Raw genomic sequence first — 14,524 nt, 5'->3', positions numbered from 1 at the left:
TTTTTTTGTCGGTCATGGGGACTGAACTCTGGGCCTGGGTGCTGTCCCTCAGCTCTTCAGGTCAAGGCTAGCGCCCTACCACTTGAGCCACAGAGCCATTTCTAGCTTTATTCTGCTTATGTGGTGCTGAGGAATCAAACCTAGGGCCTCATGTATACAAGGCAAGCACTCTACCGCTGAGCCATCTTCCCAGCCCTGTACTGTTTTTTTTTTTTTTTTGTCGGTCGTGGGGCTTGAACTCTGGGCCTGAACGCTGTCCCTCAGCTCTTCAGCTCAAGACGAGTGCTCTACCACTTGAGCCACTTCACCACTTCCAGTTTTCTGAGTGGTTTATTGGAGGTAAGAGTCTCATGGACTTTCTTGCCCGGGCTGGCTTTGCACCAGGATCCTCAGATCTCAGCCTCCTGAGTAGCTAGGATTATAGGCGTGAGCCACTGGCACCCGGCTGTGTACTGATTATTTTTGAGGGAGGGTTTAGTTTTGTGCCCAGGTTAGCCTGAGTTGTAATCCTCCTACTTGCTGGGAATGGCAGGTCTACATCTCTAGTTGTGTGATTCCCCTGTAGCTGGGGTAACAGGTGTGTGCCACCATGCCCAGTCATTGGCTTAGATGACCATGGAAAATCTTCATGATACCAGAAAACAAAATAATTCATTATTTGAAAGGCAGTAAATAAAAAGAAAGAAGCAAACATTTTGCCTTTCCACTGTGTTCTTGGAGTAATTGAAAAGTTGTTAAGCAGAAGTTTCTCTTTATAGAAGTACTTCAATTATCAGGGCTGAGAATGTGCCTTAAATGTTAAGAGCACCTGCCCAGCAAGTGTGAGGTCTTGAGATCAAATCCCAGTACCATTAAAAAAAAAATTAAACACAAGTATTACTTCATGAAGTCCTGATGATTCATGTCTTTAATACTAGCTACTCAAGAGACTGAGATATAAGGATTAAGGTTTGAAGCCAGGCCAGGCAGGAAAGTCTATGAGACTCTCATTTCTAATTAACCATCAAAAAGCTGGAAATGGAGCTGTGGTTCAAGTAGTACAATGCTAGCCTTGAGCATAAAAAAGCTATGGGCAGTGCCCAGGCTCTGCAATTAAGCCTCAGGATTGACACACGCGCACGCACGCAAACACACACACACACACAGACACACACACACACACACCAGTATCTGAAAACATATGCCACACACACACACACACAGACACAGACACACACAGTATCTGAAAACATATGCTAAATTAAGCCTCAGGATTGGCACGCGTGCACACACACACAAACACACATACACCAGTATATGAAAACATATGCTAAGTCATAGGAATAACAATATTTAGTCCTACCTGGAAAAGATCCAAAAGAGGCTTCCAAGACAGCATCAAGACTGCTGCTCTGTTGATGGTCTTGGGGATTTCAGAATAAAATAAAGTATTTTCTCGGTTCTCACCAGACATAGCTATGAGAAAAAAAAACCCAACTATTTGTTATCATTATTTCTTCAAGTAGTATGCTTACTACAATTGTAATTTTAAGTACATAATTCCTTCCATATACTACATTATTATTTTCTATTCTATGGGCTTTACGAATATATTAATAAGGGCTGGGAAGGTGGCTCAGTGGTAGAGCACTTGCCTTGCATGCCTGAGGCCCTGGGTTCAATTCCTCAGCATCACATAAGCAAAAAGAAAAAAAGCCGGAAGTGGCACTGTGGCTCAAGTGGTAGAGCGCTAGCCTTGAGCTGAATGGCTGAGGGACAGCGCCCAGGCCCAGAGTTCAGGCCCCACGACCGGATCAAAAAAAAAAAAGTACACACCCATAATACTAGCACTTGGAAGGCTGAAGCTGAAAGCGCTTGAGGACAGCCTAGGTTACACAGCTACATACTATTTCAAAACAAAACAATGAGCCAAGAGTGTGGTTCAAGTGGTAAAGCAGCCTGAAGGCCCTGAGTTCAAACCCCAGTACCAAAGCAAACAAAACAAAACAAACAACTCAAATTTCTTACAAGGTTTTACAGAAAAATGCTGAGATTTCACTTCGATATTAAGATCATAGTCCCTCAAAGAAACACACATAGAAGTATGTAAGATTAACAGGAGCCAGTGGCTCAAGCCTGTAATCCTAGCTCTCAAGAGGCTGAAATTTGAAGATTGCTGATAAATCCAGCTTAATCACAAAAGTCTGTGAGACTCTATTTCCAAAGTATCCAGAAAAGGCTGGGCTGGAGGTGCAGTTCTAATGGTACAGTGCCAGGTGAGCAAACAAGCTAAGCCAGTGCAACGCCCTAAGTTCAAATCCCAGTATTGATAGGAGCATATAAGATGATGCATATAGAGTTAAACGAATACCATTTGTAGAAAGTTTTGAAATTGGTATCCTCTCCAAGTTGGCAACATACTAAGACTACAGTGTGACTTGAGATACTAAATTTCTTCTTTTCTGATTTTTTTTTTCCCATTTGTGGGCCTTGAACTCTGGGCCTTGGTACTGTCCCTCAGCAATTCAGCTCAAGGCAAGTGCTCTACCACTTGAGCCACAGTGCCACTTCCAGTTTTCTGGTGGTTAACTGGAGATAAAAGTCTCAGGGACTTTGCTGCCCAGGCTGGCTTTGAACCGTGATCCTCAGATCTCAGCCTCCTGAGTAGTGTAAGCCACTGGTGCCCAGCTTTTTTATTTTTTTGTGCTTTGTGGGACTTAAACTCTGGGCCTGAGTATTGTCCCCGAGCTCTTCAGCTTAAGGCAAGGGCTCTACCACTTGAGCCACAGAGGCACTTCCAATTTTCTAGTGGTTTATTGGAGATAAGATTCCCACAGATTTTACTACCCAGGCTGACCTAGAAATGCAATCCTTAGATCCTCCTAAGTAGGATTATAAGTGTGACCCACTGGCCCCAGGCTAAATTTTCTAATTATTTAGAAACACACATAGGTTTAATTGAATAATAATTTCTCTTTATTATAAAAGTCCTATGACCTTTGGAGTCTCAAATAAAACTATAATATTAAAACAACACAGAGCCGGGCACTGGTGGCTCAAGCCTATAATTTATATCCAACAAACCACTAGAAAACTGGAAGTGCCGCTGTGGCTCAAGTGGTAGAGTGCTTGCCTTGAGCTGTAGTGCATGGACAGCGCCCGAGCCCAGAGTTCAAGCCCCACAACTGACAAAAAGCAAAAACAAAAACACCATAGAATCTGATTTACTAAAAATTTTTGTGCATTACTGAGGAAGGGCAAAGGAAAAAGCAGCGTAAACTACACAGAGCCAGGCCTAGACTATGAATTCAGTAATAGCCAAATGAAAACTCACAGTAGTGTAGGACAAAGTACATACAAAAGAAATGGAATGGAATGAGCTGAGCGCCAGTGGCTCATGCCTGTAATCCTAGCTACTCAGGAGGCTGAGATCTGAGGATCTGGTACAAAGCCAGCTCGGGCAGCAAAGTCCATGAAACTCTTATCTCCAATAAACCACCAGAAAACCGGAAGTGGTGCTGTAGCTCAAGTGGCAGAGCACTAACCTTGAGCTGAAGAGCTGAGGGACAGAGCTCAGGCCCAGAGTTCAAGCCCCATGACCGACTAAAAAAAAAAAAGAAGAAATGGAATGGAAAACACTGTTATGAAGATGTAAACCAAAGGCTACTTGAACAAAATGAAATAACGCCTTTCTGCTAGAAGAGGTACTATGAAACCTCATTTCCAAAATGCCATAGGAACATGAAGAAAGGAGGAAATAAGAAATTTTCTCTCAAGTAGAATAGATCTTCGGCCTGCTCTGATAAAGACAACAGAGTGGGAAAGACACAATTACTCCCATACTAACGCTTGCAAAGGTTGAGAATAAGTCCTCAAACAATCATATTTTCCTTTACCAGCCTTATTTTCCAAATCTTTCTTATCTTGTTCTGCCTTCTGAAGTAAAAAGTTAGACAGAACCAGGCATTTGATTCAATACTGATTTTGACTTTAGTCCGTCTTGTGTATTCAGTTGTTTTGTTATTAAGATGTCACCTGCCCCCATCACTCACTGGTTCACAAAATGTGATCCTCTCCTCCTCAAGCCTTCATCTGACCGACAGTTCAATGGGATAAACCAGGGGCCAAACATGAACCCCTACTTATATAAGGGAAAGTGACATTTGATAAAGGTGGCATTTCTGATTATTAGATGGAAAGGTAGATTATTTAAAATATTTTGCTAAAATAAATGCATGGCTGGGGCTGGGAAGGTGGCTCAGTGGTAGAGCGCTTGCCTTGCATGCCTGAGGCCCTGGGTTCGATTCCTCAGCACCACATAAGCAAAAAGAAAAAAGCAGGAAGTGACGCTGTGGCTCAAGTGGTAGAGTGCTAGCCTTGAGCTGAAGAGCTGAGGGACAGCGCCCAGGCCCCACAACCGGACCCCAAAAAAAATAAAAAAATAAATTAAATAAATGGATGGGGCTAGAGATGTAGCCTGGTGGTAGAGCATGTGCTTAGCATATATGAAGCCCAGGAATGGATCCTCCCTATCACAAACTAGTAACTAAACAAAAATAATAACAGGGGCTGGGAATGTGGCTTAGCAGTAGAATGCTTTCCTAGCATGCACAAAGCCTCAGTACCATATAAAAAAAAAAGCTGGAAGTGGTGCTATGGCTCAAGTGGTAGAATGCTAGCCTTGAGCACAAAGAAGTCCAGGGATAGAGCCCAGGCCCTGAGTTCAAGTCCTAAGTTTGGCAAAAATAATCATAATCAAAGTAACAACAATAACTGAGTAACCATCCAAGAAGATTAAGTAGTTCCTCCAGTTCATATTTTATAGAACAATTTTTTTGGGGGGTCAGTCATGGGGCTTGAACTCAAGGCCTGGGCATTGTCCCTGAGCTTTTTTGCTCAAGGATTGTGCTCTACCACTTTGAGCCATAGCGCTACTTCCCTTATGGAATAATTAATTCCAAATGATTTCAAGATTAAAATTGAAGCCATTATAAGTATTGGAAAAAACACTAAAGAATTAAAAAAAATAGTCTTTTGAGTTGGAATATGACACAAAATTACAGAAAAGTAAAAACTACAACCTCACTCAAAAAAAATTTTGTATAGCAAAGGACATTATAGATAAAAGATAAACCAAAACTCAGAGAAAGGAAGTGGTGCTTTGGCTCAAGTGGTAGAGCGCTAGCCTTGAGCTGAAGAGCTGAGGGACAGTGCCCAAGCCCAGAGTTCATGCCCCACAACCGATATTTAAAAAACAAACAAACAGCCAGGCGCCAGTGGCTCATGCCTGTAATCCTAGCTACTCAGGAGGCTGAGATCTGAGGATCATGGTTCAAAGCCAGCCCAAGCAGGAAACTCCATGAGACTCTTATCTCCAATAAACCACTAGAAGTGCGCTGTGGCTCAAGTGGTAGAGTACTCGCCTTGAGCTGAAGAGCTGAGGGATAGTGCCCAGGCCCCCCAGACTTCAAGCCCCATGACCAAAAAAAGAAAGAAAAAACAAACAAACAAAAACCTCAGAGGAAGCTGGGCGCCAGTGGCTCACTCCTATAATCCTACCTATTCAGAAGGTTGAGATCTCAGGATTGTGGTACAAAGACAGCCCAGGCAGGAAAGTCTGTAAGACTCTTATCTCCAATAAACCACTAGAAAATCAGAAGTGGTGCTGTGGCTCAAGTGGTAGAGTGCTCACCTTGAGCTGAAGAGCACAAGGACAGCACCCAAGCCCCAGAGTTCAAGCCCCACGACTGACAAAAAAAAAATAAAAAGCTAAGGCACAGAACCCAGGCCTCAGTACCTGTGCACACACATGCACATATGTTAGATGATCCTAGCTACTCAGGAGACAAGAGATCATAGTGCAAAGCTAGCCTGGGAGAAAGTCTGTAAGACTGTAGTCTCCAATTAACTACCAAAAAGCCAGAAGTACAGCTGTGGCTCAAATGGTAGAATGCTAGTCTTGAGCAAAAAAAGTTCAGGGACAGTGCATAGACCCTGAGTTCAAGCCCTTGGAGCGCGTGCACACCCATGTGCACACACATGCACACACACACACACAAAGTTAAATGAGCCAATAATAGCTACATATACAGAGAACTCAAATCCATTTTTTAAAAAGATTTGCAAATACCCTGGGTTCGATTCCTCAGCACCACATAAGCAAAAAGAAAAAAGCCGGAAATGGCGCTGTGGCTCAAATGGTAGAGCGCTAGCCTTGAGCTGAAGAGCTGAGGGACAGCGTCTAGGCCCCACGACCAGACCCAAAAAGAAAAAAAAGATTTGCAAATAGATCAGGCTCAGAAATAGAATACAGGTGGCTCTTAAACATGTGAAAAGATGGATGTTAATGTAGCCCCTCTGTACAACACCTTACTAATAACAATAGAATTATTTTTAAAAAGATGGATGTTCCACCTCATTCCTAAGAATAAAGTTAAAATCCTTAAGTAAGTCATTAACCAGATTAGAAATTAGAAAGTCTGATTATTAAGTACTGGTATAATTCTGAAGAGATACTTTGAGATGATGCTAGTGGTAACCTAAACCCTATAATCCTCTTGTAGGAGAATTTAACCTTTGTCCGAGGCCTTCTACTCTTAGGAATTAGTTCTCTATGTATATTTATGTAACTGAAAAATGATCAATACATGATATTTATCTTTCCTTAACAGCAGAGTACATGCAAAGCTCCTGGGTTCAATCTCTAGTAAAACCCCTGCCCTCCCCCCACCCTCGAAAAAAAAGTGGATTAATATATTTTATTTAGCGTATTTTAAAGCTGGACTAAATGGACTCAAGAGGAGACTAAGCAATATCAGCCTTGGGTTTAAAAAAAGAAGGCAATAATGGCCGAGAACTTCTTGTTATCCTAACTAGCTTTAGGAAGAATCAATTTTTGGTAGAATTTAAGAGTTCATATTTACTAGGTAAAAATAAGTAGAACATCTTCAAATTTAAATTTTGCTCCCCTATAAAGGAAATAAATCACTGATCTACTTATTGCCAGAATTTGAGTGTGAACTATATGTAATTTTGCCATTTGATTTAACATGTTTCCTCTCAGAAATGAACTTTATACTTACCAAGGTAATAGATCCTGTCCGAATAAGGTCCATCTGGATCATTCCTCCTCACAAACATAAAATCATGCGGGGCCTTAGCCATCATGTAGCCATGATATTTTCTGGTATCAGCAAGCAGCTTTTTCAGCTGACTCCAAGAATACCGTTCAACATAAAAGGGCTCCAACTGAGGGCGATTCTGCAAGTCAATTTGGTCCTCACACTCTGCTGTTTCAAATACCTCAACACCCGGCTGCTCTGTTTCCATTGCTGCTGCCATGTTGCATTTTCCTAGAAAAACAAGACACTTCCATGAAGCTGTTCACAGGGTTGTCTTATACTAGCACAATGACAATCAGACACACAGACACACACACATCAAGAAAAATTGCTTAGCACACTTGTAAAGAAAGCTAGCAAGAAAAGCGAGAGCTCCCGCTTCTCTGTGCTCACTTTAAAAATGAGATTTACAGGAAAAAAAAAAATTGAGGTCATGTCAATTTCACTGTGACTATAAATCCCTCTGGGAACTTTTATAAAAGGCCCTCCTTAGGTATCTCTTGCCAACATTCCTTTTTCTTTCCCACAGTAGAAGGAAACAGGCCATGTGCCAGTTTGCTGCCATGTTCCACCCAAAAGCATGTCAACAGAGAAGCTAAATGTGCCAAGGAAGTTAAGTGGTTTTGCATTTTAAAAAGTAATACACTGACAAAGTGGGTCTATCCAGCTCATAGGAATAAGCACAGTAAATTAGAACAGTAACACACTGTCACAAACAATGTGCTTATAACAACCTTTCTAGGACAATGACCCAAGATAATGTAGTTTTCCTTTTAAATGAACTCCAGCAACAGAATACTCAACTGTCTGGAATCTAATGCTTTTGCCTACACATCATCTCTTAATATTTGTGAGAACTCAACATTTTAGGAAAACTTACATGAGTATTACCAATTTTTAACTAGCAGTTTATATGAGGAAAAATATTATTTTTAATCTTATTAGAAGGTAAGGAATAAAGGATTTAATGTTTATATTAAAACTTTGATAAAAGTTTGCACCCAACCTGGGCGCTGGTGGCTCACGCCTATTATCCTAGCTACTCAGGAGGCTGAGATCTGAGGATCACGGTTCAAAGCCAGCCCGGGCAGGAAAGTCTGTGAAACTCTTATCTCCAATAAACCACTAGAAAACCAGAAGTGGCGCTGTAGCTCAAGTAGTAGAGTGCTCGCCTTGAGCTGAAGAGCTGAGCGACAGCGCTCAAGCCCAGAGTTCAAGCCCCACACCGACCAAAAAAAAGTTTGCACCCAACCTACCAGTTCAACCACCAAAGTATTTGTTAATCTCATATGGTAGTGCACAACTGTATTCCTAGCACTTGGGAGGCTGAGGGTGTTGAACTACTGAATGTTGAACTATTCCAAGATCCTGTCTTAGAAACCAAAACAGGGTGGTAATGGCTCATGCCTGCAAAACTAGCTACTCAGGAGGATATGAGGATGACAGTTTTAAAGCCAGTTGAGGCAGGAAATGTCTATGAGACAATTACCTTGAATTAACCACTTAGATAAAAGCTGAAGTGTAGCTGTGGCTTAAGTGCGAGTGCCAATCTTGAGCAAAAAGCTAAGCGATAGTACCAGTACTGACACATCAACACAAATACAACCTTCTATACTAATAATGCTTGTTTTACAAATCTGAAAGAATTTTTCCCTTATCTTTTCCAATGTTTGCAAGCAAGATGAGTGAAATACCAGCAAAACAAATAAACAAAGTGAGTCTAACTCAGTGATTGAACGTTTACCCAGTTTTTTAAAAGCCCTGGTTTTGGTCCATTACGTTAGACAAACACACACACACACACACACACTCTCTCTCTCTCTCATTTTTCATGCCACCACCAAAGAGCAACATAAAAAGTTTGTAGCAAACTGTTCTTTTTCCAATAATTGTAAAAAAACATGTAGAGCCAGAGTTGATGGCTCTCACCTGCCCACCTGTAATCCTAGCAACTTAGGAGATCTGAGATTGGAGCTTCAAAACCAGCCTAGGCAGTAAACTCTGGGAAACTCTTATCTCTAATTAGCCACCAAAAAGCTGGAAGTACAGCTGTGGCTCAAAGTTGTAGAGCACTAGTCTTTTTTTTTTTTGTCAGTCCTGGGCCTGAACTCTGGGCCTGGGCGCTCTACCACTTGAGCCACAGCGCCACTTCCAGCTTCTTCTGCTTATATGGTGCTGAGGAATGGAACCCAGGGCCTCATGCGTGCAAGGCAAGCACTCTACCACTGAGCCATCTTCCCAGCCCTAGAGCACTAGTCTTGAGCAGAAAAGTTCAGGGACTATGCCAGACTGAGTTCAAGCTCCATGACTGACATTAAAAAAAAAAAAAGCTAATGCCCAAGGTTAACATGAATTCAAGATAAGTAGTGACTACAACACAGGGAAAGTTAGTAGTTGTGGGGGTGTCCACCAGGCTTGCCATTACTGGCAGGCAAATGAACTAAACTCTATGTCCAGCAAATGACACCATCCCTTCCAATAGAACAGCAGCAAAGGAACCAGAAAGCTACCAGTTACATTAGAAATTCATTAAAATGATTAATACTGGACACTGACTTCCAATGATTAAGATTCAAAACAGCCCACACAGCTCAGCAGAGAATTGTCATGTTGAATACTGCTATCTAAATTTCAGCATAAGCTGGGTCGCTGGGGGCTCATACTTACAATCCTGCTCAGGAGGCTGAGATCTCAGATCACAATTCAAAGCCAGTCCAGGCAGGAAAGTCTGTGAAACTCTTACTTCCAATTAGCCACCAAAAAAGCTGGAAGTGGGAATGGGAGCTGTGGCTAACGAAGAGGAGTGCTAGCCTTGAGGTGGGGGAAATGCTCAGGGACAGTGCCCAGGCCCTGAATTCAAACCCCAGGACTGGCACAAAAACAAACAACACAACTAAATCTCAGCACGATCCAAAGCAGTTGTTTGCCCTTCTAAAATCTAGCAGAGGCTACTTCCTACCAAATATATCATGAACTTAGTTTTATAGTTATCAGAGTAAGGGACAAGTGAGAGGAGAATCTACAGAAACTGGTCTCATTTCCTTTTAGACTTTTTTTTCCCCCTGGTAGAACTGGGGTTTGAACTCAGGGTCTTGTTAGCTGGGCAAATACATCTCTAAACCAAGGCCTGCAAGTCCAAGGCTAGGAAACATAACAGAGCCACACAGCAGACACTCTCCAAGTTTCAATGCCCATTTTGTTTTTGTTTTTTTTTGTCATTGTTAATGTTTCTACATACCTTACATTGAAGTAAAATTATCTGGTTATTTCTGAATGGTGTTATGGTCCTTGACTATTTCTGACTCAGGTATACATGCCTGCACATACACCCTATATAGAGCAAATGACATTCTGCCATTCTGGATACTCCTAGTAAATGTTTACTTTTTTCTAGGATAGACCTGGCAATTGTTAGTGTGATTCATTTCCGGAATTCCTTAATTCCTTATATACAGTCTCCAAACACGTGGCTGATATTTTCCCTAAAACAAGGTCACATATGTTGTAATGGATGTATTTCATTGTCTTACCTTCCTCTTCACCATAGATCTTTCCTATAGCTACTGATCATATTCCCACGGGCTCAGATCTCCCACACTCAGAGATCATTTTCAACTGACCCACTTTAAGAATAGATTTCTTCATAAATCTAGCTCTCTTTTCATTGTAATCTTTCCTTTACAACCAATCTTGCCACCAGATAATGAAATGCAGTATGAGACTGTTTATCATAGGGATGGACCTTATTATATGATCAAAAGATTTGAGTCTAAGTCCCCAAACCATACCTAAAACTGTTAAGAGCTGAGTGCTATTGGCTCACATGTGCAATCCTACTTACTCAGAAGGCTGAGATCTGAGGATCGTGGTTCTAAGCCAACGCAGGCAGGAAAGTCTGCAAGACTCTTATCTCCAATTAATCACAGAAAAAGCCAGACATGAAGCTATGGCTTAAGTGGTACAGTGCTAGTTCTAAGCAAAAAATCTCAGGGAGAATGCCCAGGCCCTGAGTTCAAGCCCCAGAACTGGCATGAAAAAAAAAAAAAGAGAATTCTTTGGATGAAACATATAATGGTTAAATTATTTTACATCTGTAATTAATATTATCAAAATTCTAAAATATTATAAAAATTCTAAGCTGGGTGCTGATGACTCACACCTGTAATCCTAGCTACTCAGACTGGGATCTGAGGATGGCTGTTTAAAGCCACCTCAGGCCGCAAAGTCTGTGAAATTTTTATATCCAATTAACCACCAGAAAAACAAAAGTGGAGCTGTGGCTCAAAGTGGCAGAGTGTTAGCCTTGAGCAAACAAACTCAGGGACCAAAAAGAAAAAACAAAAAAAAACACCAATTATTTTTCTTCAGAACTGTATAGCTCTGTTTACTCAAAAGAAAATTCTAACTAGAGTGTGAATCTTGAAGGACTTTAAAAAGTCATAAAGACATACAATTATGTCTATCACAAAACATGAAAAGCCTATTTCGGTTCCCCTTTTGCATGATGCTCCCTATCAAGCTGGTTAGAGCTAGAATCAACTCAACAGGATAAACATAATGAGATCTACAGCCATTTTTGCAGAAAGGGAACTCAGATTTAACAAACTGTTCTGAGACAAGGTCTTGCTATGCAGTCCAGGCTGGTCTCCAAGTTGAGATCCTCTTGCTCAAATCTCCCAAGTGGAAGAGATGGGGGAGAATAAGATGCATTGCACTCTCACAAACTGACATGATAAACTGAAACTTCTCTAGGTCTACTACCTAAACATAATTAAAAAATATATATAAAAAGTCTCCCAAGTGTGGGAATAAAAGGCATGCACTAGGACTTCTCACAAGATGAAGAATGTTCTATTTATTTAAAATGCATTCCTTTTTCCCCCCCTTGCCACAAGTCTATGACAGTAAGATGAGTAACTTTTCTAGAAAAATTCATGGGGATGGAACTCAGGGCCTGGGCACTGTCCCTGAGCTTCTTTTGCTCAAGGCTAGCACTCTACCATAACTTGAACTGTTTATGTGATATTGAGGAATCCAACCGAGGGCTTCATGCATGCTAAGCACTAAGCCACATTCCCAGCCCCAAATTATCATTTTTATGCCATTCTTGGGGCTTGAACTCAGGGCTTGGGCTTTTTTGCTCAAGGGTAGTGCTTTTACCATTTGAGCCACAGTTCCACTTCTGGATTTTTGGTGGTTATTCTGTCCAGGTTGGCTTCAGACTGTGATCCTCAGAACTTAGCCTCCTGAGTAGCTGGGATTATATGCATGAGCTACCGGCACCGGCTCAAGAGAAGGGTAGGATGGTATCTGGTAATTTATCGGCTTCTGTAGCCAAGGTGGATGGCAGAGAGGAAAGATCCTGGTTAAAGCTAAGTGCGAGATGGAGATGAAACTGTGAGCATTAGACTAGCAAAGTGAACAGGCTAAGAAATCAGGACACCACTCTGTAGCACTAAGCTTGTCATTCAGGTTGTCTGGACTCAAGAAAGGGCTTGGCTGGACACCGGTGGCTCGTGCCTGTAATCCTACCTACTCAGGAGGCTGAAATCTGAGGATCGCGGTTGGAAGCCAGCCCGACCAGGAAAGTCCGGGAAACCCTTAATCTCCAATGAACCACCAGAAAACCAGAAGTGGCGCTGTGGCTCAAGTGGTAGAGCGCCAGCCTTGAGCAAGAGAGCTCAGGGACAGCGCCCAGGCCCTGAGTTCAAGCAATTAAAAAAACAAAAAAAGGTTTGGACCAGTCCAATAGCATTCCATAATTTTTTTTTAAACTTAAGGGCCAATCACCTCACGCACACTCCACGCCTCACGGAATCCTACCCCACTGCACCCTCCGGGGCTCACAATTTGGTTCAGTTCTCATCCAGGGGCAAAGATCGCGAAAGCTGACGAAGGAAGAGGAGAGGTGCCCGCAGCAAAAAGGTGGAGGGGGGGGGAGAGAAGGGGGGTTGGGCAAGCGAGGGAAGCCCCTGGCTTCGTGTGTGTGTGTGTGTGTGAGTGTAGGGGTGCGGGGGGAGAGGAGATGCAACCCGGGAAGTAAAGTGTTCTCCGGCTTGCGGGTGGGTGGAAAAGAACGGGCGGAGGACAGAGGGGGGGGGAATGGAGAAGGGGGGGCTAGGAAGAGGGGGTGGGGGTGGGGGGGATCGACCCGAGTGAAGCGGCTAAAAGTCGAGTCGGAAAAACCAGAAGGAGAAATCGGAGATCAGAATCCCCTCATCTGCCCCAAAGCGGACCTCAGGCCAAGTTCTCCGACCTCCGGGAACTTCCGTGTTCTCCTTGTTTCGTGAAGCCGGTCCCGAGCACCTGCGTCCCCTCCCTCCCCCCCCCCCCCCCCTCCCCCCTACGTCCTCAACCCCGGCGGGGTCCAAATGGAGATAACGGACGCGGACGTCCGGAGGGCCGGCGCGCCCGGGAGCGCTCAGGGAACGTTGGCTTCCTCTTCCGGCAAGGGGAGAACCCCCCCCCCCCGCCGCCGCCGGCTCGGGCCCCCGCGCGAGCGGCTCCCCGGGCGGACAGGCCGGGGGAAGCTGGGGCCAAGGCCTCGCGGGCTCCGGGGAAGGAGGAGAGGGGGGCGGATACCGCACCTTCCCCCCAAGCCCCGCTCCCCGACGCGCTACGGAGCGGGTCCGCGCCGCTTCATGTCGCAGCCGCCTCCACTCCGGGTCCCGGTGACAGCAACTTCCGCGGCGGCCCCCCCCCCTGCGGGCGCGGGACTTAAAAGGTGGCGGCCGCGGGCGGCAGAGGCAGCGGCGGCCAGGGAACTTCCGGTTTCTGCAGACCCCACCCTTCCAGGGGGACAGGAGCGGATGGACCAAGAAGGACGCTGTCTCCAGCCTCCGGCTGGGTTCGCGCGCCACCCCGCCCTCTAGTGGTAGGAGGAGCGAAGAAACGAGTGAGAAAAGACGCGAGCGGAGGGGGGCGTGTCCGGGCGGAGAGGGGGCGTGTCCGGGCTGGGAATGGGGCGTGTCCGGGCGGGGAAGGGGCGGGGCCGGAGGCGGGACAGGGGAAAGTAGAAATCGGCCCCAACCTGCAAGCGTGTTGATCCTATTTCTTTTTCAGTCTTGCCAGAAGGGTTTAAACCCAGGGCCTTGCGCTAGCACTGGGCACGCTACCACTTTAGCCAGGACTCTAGTCCAGCTTTTTGGTTTATGTGTGCAGATCCTGGGGCTTGAACTTTGGGCCTGGGCGCTGTCCCTGAGCTTGAGCCACAGCTCTCCTTCCAGCTTCCACCCCCACCCCCTTCCCTCCTTTTTTGGTCGTTAATTGGAGATAAGAATTCTGGCTCGGAATATCTAGTATATGTATGAGTCAAGCGGAAAAGGTCAGATAATGTGATGTCAGGAAAATGAACCCCTAGATATGTATTTTAATGTTTTTTCTTTCATGCATGTGTTTCTAACGCATTTATAAGATTATCTCTT

At 44.1% G+C, this 14,524-nt stretch overlaps 2 protein-coding genes across 2 annotated transcripts in view; one reads left to right on the top strand and one right to left on the bottom strand.

Annotated features, from left to right (window-relative positions):
* The window catches only part of Dpp8 (dipeptidyl-peptidase 8), an 80,242-nt gene extending 66,445 nt beyond the window's left edge, over window positions 1-13,797 (bottom strand). Inside the window, exons 1-3 of the mRNA XM_013009910.1 lie at window positions 13,688-13,797; window positions 7,062-7,331; window positions 1,343-1,455 (exon numbers count right to left, since the gene is read on the bottom strand). Coding sequence (XP_012865364.1) covers window positions 1,343-1,455; window positions 7,062-7,320 — 372 coding nt within the window. The 5' untranslated portion in view covers window positions 7,321-7,331; window positions 13,688-13,797. The remainder of the gene's footprint in view (window positions 1-1,342; window positions 1,456-7,061; window positions 7,332-13,687) is intronic.
* The window catches only part of Hacd3 (3-hydroxyacyl-CoA dehydratase 3), a gene marked incomplete at its 5' end in the record, with an annotated part of 34,646 nt that continues 33,114 nt past the window's right edge, over window positions 12,993-14,524 (top strand). The window contains one exon of the mRNA XM_013009909.1: window positions 12,993-13,025. Coding sequence (XP_012865363.1) covers window positions 12,993-13,025 — 33 coding nt within the window. The remainder of the gene's footprint in view (window positions 13,026-14,524) is intronic.

The sequence above is a fragment of the Dipodomys ordii genome, unplaced genomic scaffold (assembly GCF_000151885.1).
Source record: "Dipodomys ordii isolate 6190 unplaced genomic scaffold, Dord_2.0 Scaffold11, whole genome shotgun sequence".
Classification (NCBI taxonomy): Eukaryota; Metazoa; Chordata; class Mammalia; order Rodentia; family Heteromyidae; genus Dipodomys; species Dipodomys ordii.
This window is presented reverse-complemented; position numbering and strand designations above follow the sequence as displayed.